Genomic DNA, 11,717 nt, shown 5'->3' with positions numbered 1-11,717 from the left:
TTTGTGTTGGTTATATGATTGATGTCGTCAGGTTGGAGCTATCACACACTTGTTGCGATAATCTTAGCCATTTTTTGCAGCAGTTCAATCGTCAAGGACGCACTAGTGGTTGCCAAGGAAGTGGTAAGAGCTAAGCAGACACACACTTCCGCTATTTCGTATTTTCTCGTGAGGATAAATCAATGTAAGAGAATACCTACTATCACCAACCTATTAATGAACGGTTTCTATCTTTAGGTGACGCAGACGTTAACCTGAATCGATATGCCGTCATTGTGAGATTTGGCACTAGAGGGCAGCAGCTAGCTAGCTCTGTTCGCATAATATATCAGTAGTTGTTTCACATCATGATCACCAGGTGGCTCTGTCGCAGTTACATAAATAGAATAATGAGCTACTACTGTATTTTAAAATCATACTGGACAGCTCACGCCGCCACTGTTCCAGTTGTTAATCCAAATAATAATAAGCCTCGGGAAAAAAGCAAGTCTTTATTCCTTAAAATATCACATGCATCAAATGCTGTCAAAATTAAATTCTTTATTGGAATATTTTCCAAATCAGTTAAGCTATCTCATGACAGCAGCGACAAAAATAAAAACAATTTCTCTAAAAACAAGACAAATTAAAAACAATTTCTTATTGTCCCAATATGGTTTCAAAATGCACTGAAAAGCATTTGACAAAATATACATTGCACCAAGTCCTATCTTGCAGTAACTAATTGTCTCATTAATAAATAGGATCATGAACAAAATATCTTCTATTTTTTTTTCTTACATTACATTTTAGACGTCCTGGTCTATGCAAAGAACACAATTTGTAACTACACCCCCCCCCTCATTTATTAAACCACAATTTGTGAAGACTTGTGTAACACAATTTCTTTAACAAGTCTCTAACAGTGCACCCTTTGACAATATCAAACAGAGGAAAAAACAATACACATACAATGGGTAGTAATAATAACAGAAATAATAATAACGGTGATAGTAATATAATAACGATAATGACAGGGTGTACCCTTTTTGTAAAGCAACACTGATAAAAGCAGATAATAATAAAAGGACCAAATATCAACAATGAAATATACAGATTACATTCCTTTGGGGAATCTGAATAGAAGGAGCCTTAGTGAGGAGGACGTTTATATCTGTACTAGAGGAGCCAGACAATTCCATTGGCTTAATAGTCTCTCTTATAAACAATCTGAAAACCATAGTCTGTCTGTGTTCTTTATCTTTCAAGGATGCATACTAATATGAGATTCAGCCCCAGTATTCAAACTTCCACACAATCAGTCATGTGAAATCTGCTATTAATGTGTGCATGTTGGAGTAGCGTACATCAATATCATGTTCGTTTTCGACCTGGGGCCGTATGCATAAAGTATCCTAGAATAGGAGTGCTGATTTGAGACTAGTTTAACAGGCAAAAGTTCTATGGTTATGTGAGACCTACCGTTAACAACTTATGCTGGATCAGTAGACCTTATTCTTTAAGAATATTTATGCATATCATCCCTGGAGTCTATCTATAATAACCTAAACACACTTTCCCTATGCCACTAAATGTACATACTACATGTCTTCCTCATACTCTAGTCTTGTGTAGGTCAGGTTAGTGGTTAGGTCATACTGTAGCTGTTTGTGTGTGTGTGTGTGTGGGGGGGGGGGGGGGGGGGGGTGACGAGTGAAACAAGCCTTCCCCCAAAGACAACACATTCAACCCCTGTTCATATGCAGTGTATTGAGTTCCAGAGGAAAGAAAAGGGAGTGTAGTGATGGTTGTGTGAACGCGTGACACGCTGGAGGGCAAAGTAGGCTGGAATCCAGGGAGCAACGCGAAAGAAAGCCTTATTTGTCCAGTATGAGTCCTCTGCCAGTGGTGTCCCAGTGTGGTCCTACAGACGGACCCCTCCAGCAACAGCAGTGGTGAAGTAGCTTTGGAGAATCATGAAAGTGAAAAGGGGAGAGAGACATGCCTGGACCACAGTGTCACAGGCAAGGTACTGTGGCTTTCATCCTGAAAATCAAAAATCTACCCGCTCGCAAGGGATCTTTCCATAAATGTCTGAGTTAAAATACACATTAGGAAAAAAATAAAGTTAAATAAACACAAACCAAATTAGACTCATGTGAGGGAAATTTAAAAATAGATGGGATTGGTAGTTCCCCCACTCCAAGGCTCCACCCTCCTACAGAGGGGGTAGGCGCCAAGAGGGGGAAGGATTAGTCAGCTGCACCCCCCCCTGGGGTGTGGTGCCCTCCAGGGCTGATTCAGTGCAAGAGGCGGCATAAAGGAGAGGGACTGGGACTTCCATAGCTTCCTCCATCATCACACTCCTCTTCGGCGACTCCCCTGACATTCCGATACAGTCTTTCCCCACGATTCGTTCAGTCCCGCGTACAAAAAAGCAAACGTTCCATGATTCCTTCTGCGCACATCCTATTAAAAAACATGATTTCCTAAGTCTTTCATATAATATCCTTTTTTATTTCCCCCCAGTCCCCTCTATTTTATTTTCCAAAGAAGTTGTCCAGCGCTATGTACAGGTGGGGTGATATGTACTATGAGAGGATAACATGGCGGAGGTGGTTTCATTGAGGGCGTGGCTCTCCGTGGACTCTGAAGCGGTAGAGGCAGGTGTACTCCGGGTGGCCCCAGTTCGACAGCACCCGCACCTCGATGATTTGGAAGGCCTTGTCGTTCTGCTCCTGAGGGACAGGAGGAGAGGAAACACTCAGTGTACGCTGCTGGTGGTTGCACTACATTTCCATTTTAGTTCATTCAGTTATTAGTCAGTACATGTCTGTGTTTCAAGATTCAAGAGTTTATTCATCACATACATACCAGGGCATACAGTGAAATGCGGTTGGCCATGCCCGCTACGATTGTGCAATAAAACAATAGTAATAGTAGTAATAATAATAAGATAACTAGAATAGATATGTTTATATTAAATCGCTTAAGGGCACTGGATCCTATGTACACTCCTATACAATGTGCAGTTTTTCTATGCTATACTTGCTGTTACTAACTATACTATGCAACAATCACAACAAGTTATTTTCTTAAAGTGTCCCTTTTCCTTCCTTTTGGGGTGTACTGTGTTTGGACTGCGTTTGTGGTGACCGTAGTTGTAGTTACCATGACAGGGAAGGTCTGCAGTGAGTCCCCGTCCTCCTGGTAGGTGTAGTGGCCCAAAAGCTTGCCTTCCTCCTGGTACTCATCATCCAGACCCTACATACACAAAAAAATATATACATCACGCGTGGAAGATGGACAAACGTCACTCACTAATGCTGGCATCACAACAGCTCTTGTTTTCAGTGAGAGTGAGAAATAGGAGGAGTGTTCTGCGATTGTGTATCTTGGCATGACTCTTACAAAGACGGTGAAGTTGCGTGGTGCACTGGTGATGTTCCCGGTTGGGGACATGGCCTTGGAGATGTGCTCCAGGCAGAAGGCTGTGGGCAGGATCCTCAGCGACAGCCGAATCACCAGGTAGCCCTGGGAACCCTTGAAGGCCCAGCAGTTACCCGGGTAAACGTCAGGCTGGTGGGAGGAGGAACCGAAGAGGAAATAAACACATGAGCTTCGTCATCAACGACTGCGTTGGTGATGTGGTGGCAGATTTAAAAAAATATATTTATATCGTCCTGTAACAGATACATTTTTATTTGTTTTATTACTTACATTTATCGTCTTTCCCCTCCTGCCTATACCTGTACCTTCCCTCCCCAGATGGAGGTACCCGAATTTCCCCAAGGGGATCAATAAAGGAATATTTGATCTTAACTGAAGCATTAAAAGGGCATTTCGCATAACGTCATGCAGTGGAGAGCAGACCTTGTTCTACTAAACTGCAGACACTATTTTCACAACTTTCCTCAAGTTGGACCGAGATCAGATTGGTGCAATGCCTCTTTAAGAAGCCTAAGTGGGTACCGACATTCCTCTGCTAATTATGAAAAATGTCAATATCTTAATCCTATCCATCTCAATAAAATGTAATTCTCAACAGTGGCACAGAGAGTTCCATTGTTTGTAGGAGGCCTCCCCCTTGCATACAGTTCCAAAGATGTTTGGAATGTTCCAAATCATTATATGGAACACGATTAGACCACTACACAAACATATTACAGTTCATAAAAAAGATAAAGTGCACGCAAAAACCGTACAACATACAATGTATACAGACAGAAACACGACAACAATAAAGTCATACTATCCGCTGGACAGTGAGGCTCACCTGAATGACAACACGTGGGGACTGTGAGAAGTACCAGAGCGGCAGACCAAACAGACTCATCAGAGCAGTCTTGGTCTCATAGGTTTCTGAGCAGCGAGTGCTCAGTATACTGCCACCTGGACAGGAACACACACACACACAATACGCCGTTACACTACGATCTTCAGGGTACAATCAAAGACAGGCAACAGATGAGACACTGACATTATGAGATAGGCATTCATATAATCTGAACCATAAGACTATTATTCAGCTAAATTACTATAAAAACATTTAACTGAGTCATTAGACTGGTACACAACATGCCTGGCTATGGAACCTGAGCTTTGGACTGTAAAGCCCATGTGCTCCATTACAAACAGAAAAATAGCAATGCATTAGAGCTCAGTGCTGACTTATGCAACCGCTAGCTGACTAATCCCTAGCTGCTGGCTATGTTTCTCACATGGAGAGTTAGCTTAATGGGTGGATAGGCTACATGTGAGAGACATTCTCCCTCTTACCTCCTGACTCCAGGGCGTAGTCCACCAGGCCTGTCCGATCCTGGGAGTAGAGTTTCAGAGCGTTCTGGACGATCAGCTGCACTTGCTGGAAGAAGACACAGAGGGGACAGGACAATTGAATTTGAAATTTATTGGAAGGATAAACCCCTTGAGATATGCCATCTCGTTTTCAAGGGGGTCCTTAACATAGGATACAAAACATACAATACAATACATAACAAAACAAAAAACAGGACAACAAATGCACTTATACACTGACAGACGCTCTCCCAAGCTCACCCCCACAATCCACACTGATTCCTCCCAAGAGGATCACCAATATATATATGTTCCCTTATAAAACACATAAAAAATTATAATTTGATCTGTAAACGACATGTAAGCCCTAACACAGTAAATCAATAACAGGTGCAAGTAGTCTGTAGATGAGTGAACAAAGATATCTTGAATAACCGGTAAGAAGTAAGAGATCTGAGTGAACTAGGCAGTTTGTTCCAATCAGCTGGTGCTTTATATTTAAAGGCAAGTCGACCGATAGCTTTGATGGTTCGAGGTATACTAAAGAAAGGAAAATCCGTGTGTCTTAAATTATAAGTTGAACTATATGGTGTTAAGAACTGCTTTAGATAGGGGGGATAATTAAAGTAAATACATTTGTAAACAAAAAGCAACCAATGAACCAAGGTTTCAAGTAAACAACACAAGATATTTTCATTCAGTGCACGTGTATTAGATTAAGTATGACGTGTGCAGCAATCCACAGTAGCTGCTTGTCGATGGCAAGGCTGTTGCATGTCAAGGGCTTTCCAGTGGCTAAGGGGTATGGAGAGCGCAGTGCTTGGCCTCCAACATAGGCCTCTGTGTGTATCCACCATCAGCATTCATGAGATATCACTTCGTCTGATGATATCAGAAGCTGCAAATAAATGCCCCACCATGTATTTTTGTTTCACTCCTAGACCAATATTAGCCGTTACCATTACCTGCTATGGTTAATGACAATGTAAAGACAGCACCGTGAGTGTTGGATGTGATTTTTTTTTTGGTCCACTTTTTCTCCTCTTTTTCCATTTTTCTCCCATCCCAATTCCACTTTGCCAATTCTCCCCTCTCCTGTCTTGAACGTTGCTCGCATATGCCCCCCACTGGCCGGTTGTAGGGAGGATAGAAGCCTTGCATCACGTGTCCCCTCCGATACACGAGGAGGCAGCCTGTCACATCTCTTCACCTGCCAGCGCGGACTCTCATTGGCGAGGTAACGTGTGGGAGGCTCACACTACCCCCGCATTTCCTGTCTCTGCTGTGCAGGCGTCCCCAACCGACCTGTAGGAGTCGCTGTCCACAACGTCCAGATTACCACCCATCGACTTCCACCCGCTAACTCTGCCAATTGAGTTAGTATGACGGCTGGCCGAAGCCGGAGGCAACGCCGACAGCCGGAGTCGAACCCGGTGTCTCTTGCGTTGGTGACGAGCGCAATGTCCGCTGCGCCACCCAGCCGTTGAATGTGATTTTTTTTTTTTATCTACTTTTTCTCCCCATTTTTCTATTTTTCTCCCTTCCCCAATTTCGTATTGTCCAATTCTACCCTCCCCTGTCTCGAACGTTGTAAGGCCATGCCTCCCACAAGCCGGTTGCAATGTGGACGAAGGCTTGCATCACGGTTCCCCTCCGGTACTCGAGGCAGCCGTGGCATCTTTTCACCTGCACATCGCGATCTCTCAGCGGCGAGGGTCTGCGTGGGAGAGACACGCCGCCCCCGTCGCTTGCTGATTCTACTGCGCAGGCGCACCAACCGACCTGTAGGAGTCGCTGTCCACAACGTCCGATCCACACCCACCAGCTTCCCACCCCCTAATACTGCCAATTGTATTAGTATGAACGACAAGCCAAGCTGGTAGCAACGGCGAGAGCTGGGCTCGAACCCAGCATCTCCTGCGTTGGTGGCGAGCGCCTTGCCCACTGCGCCACGCCGCCACCTAGCCGCTGAATGTGATTTATTTATAACTAAAACAGGTGTTGGCCGTCATTAAATCCCCCCGAACATGAAAAATAGAAAAAGCCTAAAGTAGACTCCTCTGAAGCCTGGGGCCGGGTGATGGAAAAGGATATGCACTGGCTGGCCTGGTTCACCCTAAACCTAACTACAGACTGAAGTCCCAGTGCCTCCTCTGACAGCCCCTCACCCTAACTACAGACTGAAGTCCCAGTGCCTCCTCTGACAGCCCCTCACCCTAACCACACAGACTGAAGTCCCAGTGCCTCCTCTGACAGCCCCTCACCCTAACCACACAGACTGAAGTCCCAGTGCCTCCTCTGACAGCCCCTCACCCTAACTACAGACTGAAGCCCCAGTGTCTCCTCTGACAGCCCCTCACCCTAACTACAGACTGAAGTCCCAGTGTCTCCTCTGACAGCCCCTCACCCTAACTACAGACTGAAGTCCCAGTGTCTCCTCTGACAGCCCCTCACCCTAACTACAGACTGAAGTCCCAGTGTCTCCTCTGACAGCCCCTCACCCTAACCACATAGACTGAAGTCCCAGTGTCTCCTCTGACAGCCCCTCACCCTAACCACACAGACTGAAGTGCCAGTGCCTCCTCTGACAGCCCCTCACCCTAACCACACAGACTGAAGCCCCAGTGCCTCCTCTGACAGCCCCTCACCCTAACCACAGACTGAAGCCCCAGTGCCTCCTCTGACAGCCCCTCACCCTAACCACAGAGACTGAAGTGCCAGTGCCTCCTCTGACAGCCCCTCACCCTAACCACACAGACTGAAGTCCCAGTGCCTCCTCTGACAGCCCCTCACCCTAACCACAGAGACTGAAGTGCCAGTACCTCCTCTGACAGCCCCTCGCCGGCGGCAGTGTGCTGGACGCTCTGTGCGATGGTCTGGGTGATGGTGCTGGCCTGAACCTGGGCTCGGTTCTGGTCCAGCTGCAGGGACATGTTCCTCAGGATGCTCAACTCCAGGGCAGCGAGAGAGGCCTGGAGGTCGGCCCCGCTAACATAGCGCTGGGACAGCCAGAGAAGCAGGGCTTCAGGCACATCTCCCTGCTCCTCTCCAGCCTGGCCACTGCCGTAGAACATAGCCCGCAACTCCTTATGCACCTGGGAGGACACCTGAGAGGAGACCTGAGAGGAGACCTGGGCCGATACCTGGGAGAAAGAGAAATACATACACACACAAACACACAGAAGGATGATTAGTTGACATTATTACAATCATTATGTAATATATCAATATAATAGAAAAGCAGTATTCAGTATAATACGACAACAGTGGTAAAAGAGACTAGGGATAGCCTTTTTGAGTAATTTAGTATTAGAGTACTCTAACGCATAAAGAATGAGTACTCAAGTACCGGTACTTGGTAGTACTTGTTTGGATGGCACAGAGCCGGAGCAAGTCATCATTATCATACATCACCAAGCGAGTCTGATGTTTTCAAAAGAAAAGGTACAGCATATAGACTGGATTCAATTGTAACTGCAAGATTCAGGCAAGAGATTTCTCTGACTTCAATGTGAAAAAACAAGAGGGTTTGTGCCCATTCCCAGAAGATACACACCGTTTAAATATCGTCAACCTCATCAACGTCAGCGCATGCACATATCAGATGGTGAATGGTCAGTAATAATGTGTAATAATAACTGTATGCGTGTTTACCGTCTCTCGGAGTGTGTCCAGCTGCTCACACTTGCCCTTGCATCCCATCACCCCCTGCAGGTCCTGTCTGATCCTGCCCAGCTCCACCTCCAGCCTTCGGACCTCTGCCAGCAAAGCATCATGGGCCTCCTGCTCCACACCCGCACTGAGGGAGCAAGGCAGGGGTTGAGAGAGAGAGAGAGAGAGAGAGAGAGAGAGAGAGAGAGAGAGAGAGAGAGAGAGAGAGAGAGAGAGAGAGAGAGAGAGAGAGAGAATAAACTGCTATATCCTGAAGAAACTTTTCTTCCACATAATCACCTAAAATCTAAATACAAGAGAAACAGGGACTTCAAACTGCTTATCGTCTAACTTTAATCTCCAATATATATATTTTAACAGGTGGCGGAACGTATATGTCCCGTTTTGCACTTGCACGAAAGTCACGGCACTCTAGTTTTTTTGTCGCCGGTTATACTCGGACGTAGGGCTGGGCGATATAACGATAACGATAAATATCGCGATATATTTTAATAATCGATATCGAATATCAAAATTTAAAAGAAAATCGAAAAATCGTTTTTTTTTTTGTGACCTGCAACAGGGCAGTTTTAAACCCAGAGACAGTGGACAGACTTGTCTTTCTTGCCTGCAACTTAAAGTAATGGCTTTGCTTGTCCAAATGACAATACTGACCAAATTGAGATTTATTTTTCTCTTGTCCATTTATTTTGTTTGCTTTCTAATTTAAAATACATTTTGAAACCGTCTGTACACAGTAGGCTATGTGTGCTAGCAGAGCTAGACTCCAGTCATGAGTCACGGTGCACATGTGTGGTGGTTTGTCCACCAAAAAAGCGCCAAAAGATCTAAAATAAACTAGCAGAGCCTGAACTGTTCTACTCCCCTGGAGCCACAGCCAGCAGAGAAGCCGGTTTACTTTAGTTTTTAAACCAGCTGCAGCCTGAGAACTGAGAACACTAAAGATGGCGGCAATGACAAAGAATTGCTGCAAAATAAACATACATCTGTTGTTAATTTTTTATTTTTTTTTAACAATTTGATCGCCATGGGTTAAATTCATAATTTACCATCCCTCGCCAGCTCTATTTGTCTATGGAGAAGTTCCCCTTCTTTGCAGGGCTATAACTTTTTAAATTCTATTGCTACATTGCCATTATTATGGCCCATTCAATGTCCTATATGTATTGTTCAGGGTGTAGCAACGTTAAACTTTTTCATTCACATATTCATACTAAAATATGGTCTAAAGTATAAGTATGTTTTTATCGTTTTCTGCAGCTTTCTTCAGAACGTGATTTATAGCCCTAAATGCATTATATTGATGATGAAATACAGTTTGGTAGCGATCGGCGCGAGATGAAAAATTTCAACTGGACGTACTTCTAGAATGATCTACGTATGATCTGATGATGACCGGATGGGCGGGGGATCGTTTATAATTCCGTGGGCAACGTTAGATGATTCATCCAGAGTGGGCAATATGTTCATCATAGCAGTTTATATTGAACACGTTAGAATATAACGCTGAATCTTACCGTATGTTCCTCACGCCGTTGGACGATCAGCGTGGAGTAGACCGTTTTCGATTATGGGATGTAGAAATGCCCGATCCATTTCCAGGTTGTATAATAGTATATACGTCCAAATAACGTTGTTTATTGAGTTAGGGCGAGCGATCTATTATCCAGTGTTTCAAGATGGAGTCGCGGGAGCTATAGAGAGTGGCCGGACCACATTTGCATGAGTACTACTGGTTCAAAGGTTAATATCCGGTTGGCGATCTGCCGATCGGCCACCAGATGGCGCTCTTGAACCTCTAGAGAGTTGAGAGGAGATCACACTTGTGTCTCAGGGCCCCGGAAAGGAAATATGATTTCGATGACAGATTTTTTAAATATTGACATCAAAGACGAGTTAAGGCGTCCTCGGCTGAATGAGCATGGCGGGGAATGACGAGCGTTTTCGGCGGTTAAAGTGTTAATACTTATAACAATTCGATAATTATCGATATCGAGAAATATGATAACATTATCATATCGTTATCGCGATATGATTTTTTTCCATATCGCCCAGCCCTAGTCGGACGTCTCTCAAAGACCCATTTCTGAACGAATTTTTATCAAATTTGGACCTGTACTACATAAGACTAAGGCTAAGGAATCTCAGTGTTTTCCAGCTTATACCTCTATGCTGGAATATTGGAATATGGAATCTTGCAACCACTACAGAAAAATGTGAGTACATAAGTTCAACTTCAACTCAAGTTCAGACCTCTGTTACTCACTAATTTCATTAGCACTAAAAGTGATTTTCCTTTTTTGCATTAGTAGCTTCAGAATGTTATCTTTCAAAAGAGACCAGGCTCATGCATGTGCTATAAGAATAAAGTATAAAGCTAAGCTTTGCAAAAATAAGTATGCAGTCCTCAAGTTCAAGTAAAAAAATTGCCACTTTTCTAGCTGCCTGTTGAGAGGTTAAACTGGTTAAAAAAAAAAAAAAAAAAGGGCTCAATCCATTAGGCCCCCGCTACCTGATAGGAGCTGCAGGCGGGGTTGGGGTTGGGATGGCAGACTCCCTCTCCTTCTCCTCTTTCTCCTGCTCAAACATCTGCGTCTTCTGTTGCACCTCCTGCAACACAAGCCCATAAACTATCAAGTAGATGTTAATGACGCAGAGGTCGGCGCCTGCTGCGTTACGATCCCTCTCAGAGGCGTTAACGCCAACATAGATCACACCTCCCTTCGCGGTGACGGGAGGAAGACGTGTGGAAACTGTAGGGTGCATGATAGAAGGGCTTGTTCACGTTTAATGAGCAAAGATTATGTTCGACTACCCTTTGTCATCAGTTACCTCGGAGGACCTGTACGGGCTTGTATCGTGTGTGCATCATGTGTGAAATTGTTTTCACACATGGTAGTCATTACTTGTTTATAGACAGGACATGTACCGTCCCACACAGAGTTAACATAATTATCCTGGTATATACTTTAGAGGGCGTTTTCTGGCGGTAGCGACGAGGTGTACAGTACCTCAGTCCTAGCAGCCAGAAGGTTGAGCAGCACTTCTGCCTCGGCCAAACGTGCCACCTGACTCTGCTGCTGCAGCCTCTGCTGTTCTTCACTCTGCACAGGGGAGAGGACATGGAGTAGACCGGGGGGAGACAGAGGGAAGAGGTGGGGCAGAGAGCAGGAGGGGTATTCAGAGGCAGAGAGCAGGAGGGGTATTCAGAGACAGAGAGCAGGAGGGGTATTCAGAGGCAGAGAGCAGGAGGGGTATTCAGAGAGAGA

General features: G+C 44.9%; 1 protein-coding gene across 8 annotated transcripts in view; it reads right to left on the bottom strand.

Moving 5' to 3' along the window:
• Nucleotides 1-475: 475 nt before the first annotated feature.
• The window catches only part of sun1b (Sad1 and UNC84 domain containing 1b), a 67,138-nt gene continuing 55,896 nt past the window's right edge, over nucleotides 476-11,717 (bottom strand). For all 8 annotated transcript variants that reach the window (XM_084329765.1, XM_084329768.1, XM_084329770.1 and 5 more), the window contains 9 exons: nucleotides 11,460-11,552; nucleotides 10,961-11,058; nucleotides 8,431-8,575; nucleotides 7,599-7,919; nucleotides 4,759-4,843; nucleotides 4,256-4,371; nucleotides 3,391-3,558; nucleotides 3,151-3,243; nucleotides 476-2,717 (listed from right to left, as the gene is read on the bottom strand). In XM_084329765.1, the coding sequence (XP_084185891.1) occupies nucleotides 2,601-2,717; nucleotides 3,151-3,243; nucleotides 3,391-3,558; nucleotides 4,256-4,371; nucleotides 4,759-4,843; nucleotides 7,599-7,919; nucleotides 8,431-8,575; nucleotides 10,961-11,058; nucleotides 11,460-11,552 (1,236 nt within the window). In that variant the 3' untranslated portion in view covers nucleotides 476-2,600. The remainder of the gene's footprint in view (nucleotides 2,718-3,150; nucleotides 3,244-3,390; nucleotides 3,559-4,255; nucleotides 4,372-4,758; nucleotides 4,844-7,598; nucleotides 7,920-8,430; nucleotides 8,576-10,960; nucleotides 11,059-11,459; nucleotides 11,553-11,717) is intronic.

The sequence above is a fragment of the Notolepis coatsorum genome, assembly GCF_963971535.1.
Source record: "Notolepis coatsorum genome assembly, chromosome: 14".
Lineage (NCBI taxonomy): Eukaryota > Metazoa > Chordata > Actinopteri > Aulopiformes > Paralepididae > Notolepis > Notolepis coatsorum.
This window is presented reverse-complemented; position numbering and strand designations above follow the sequence as displayed.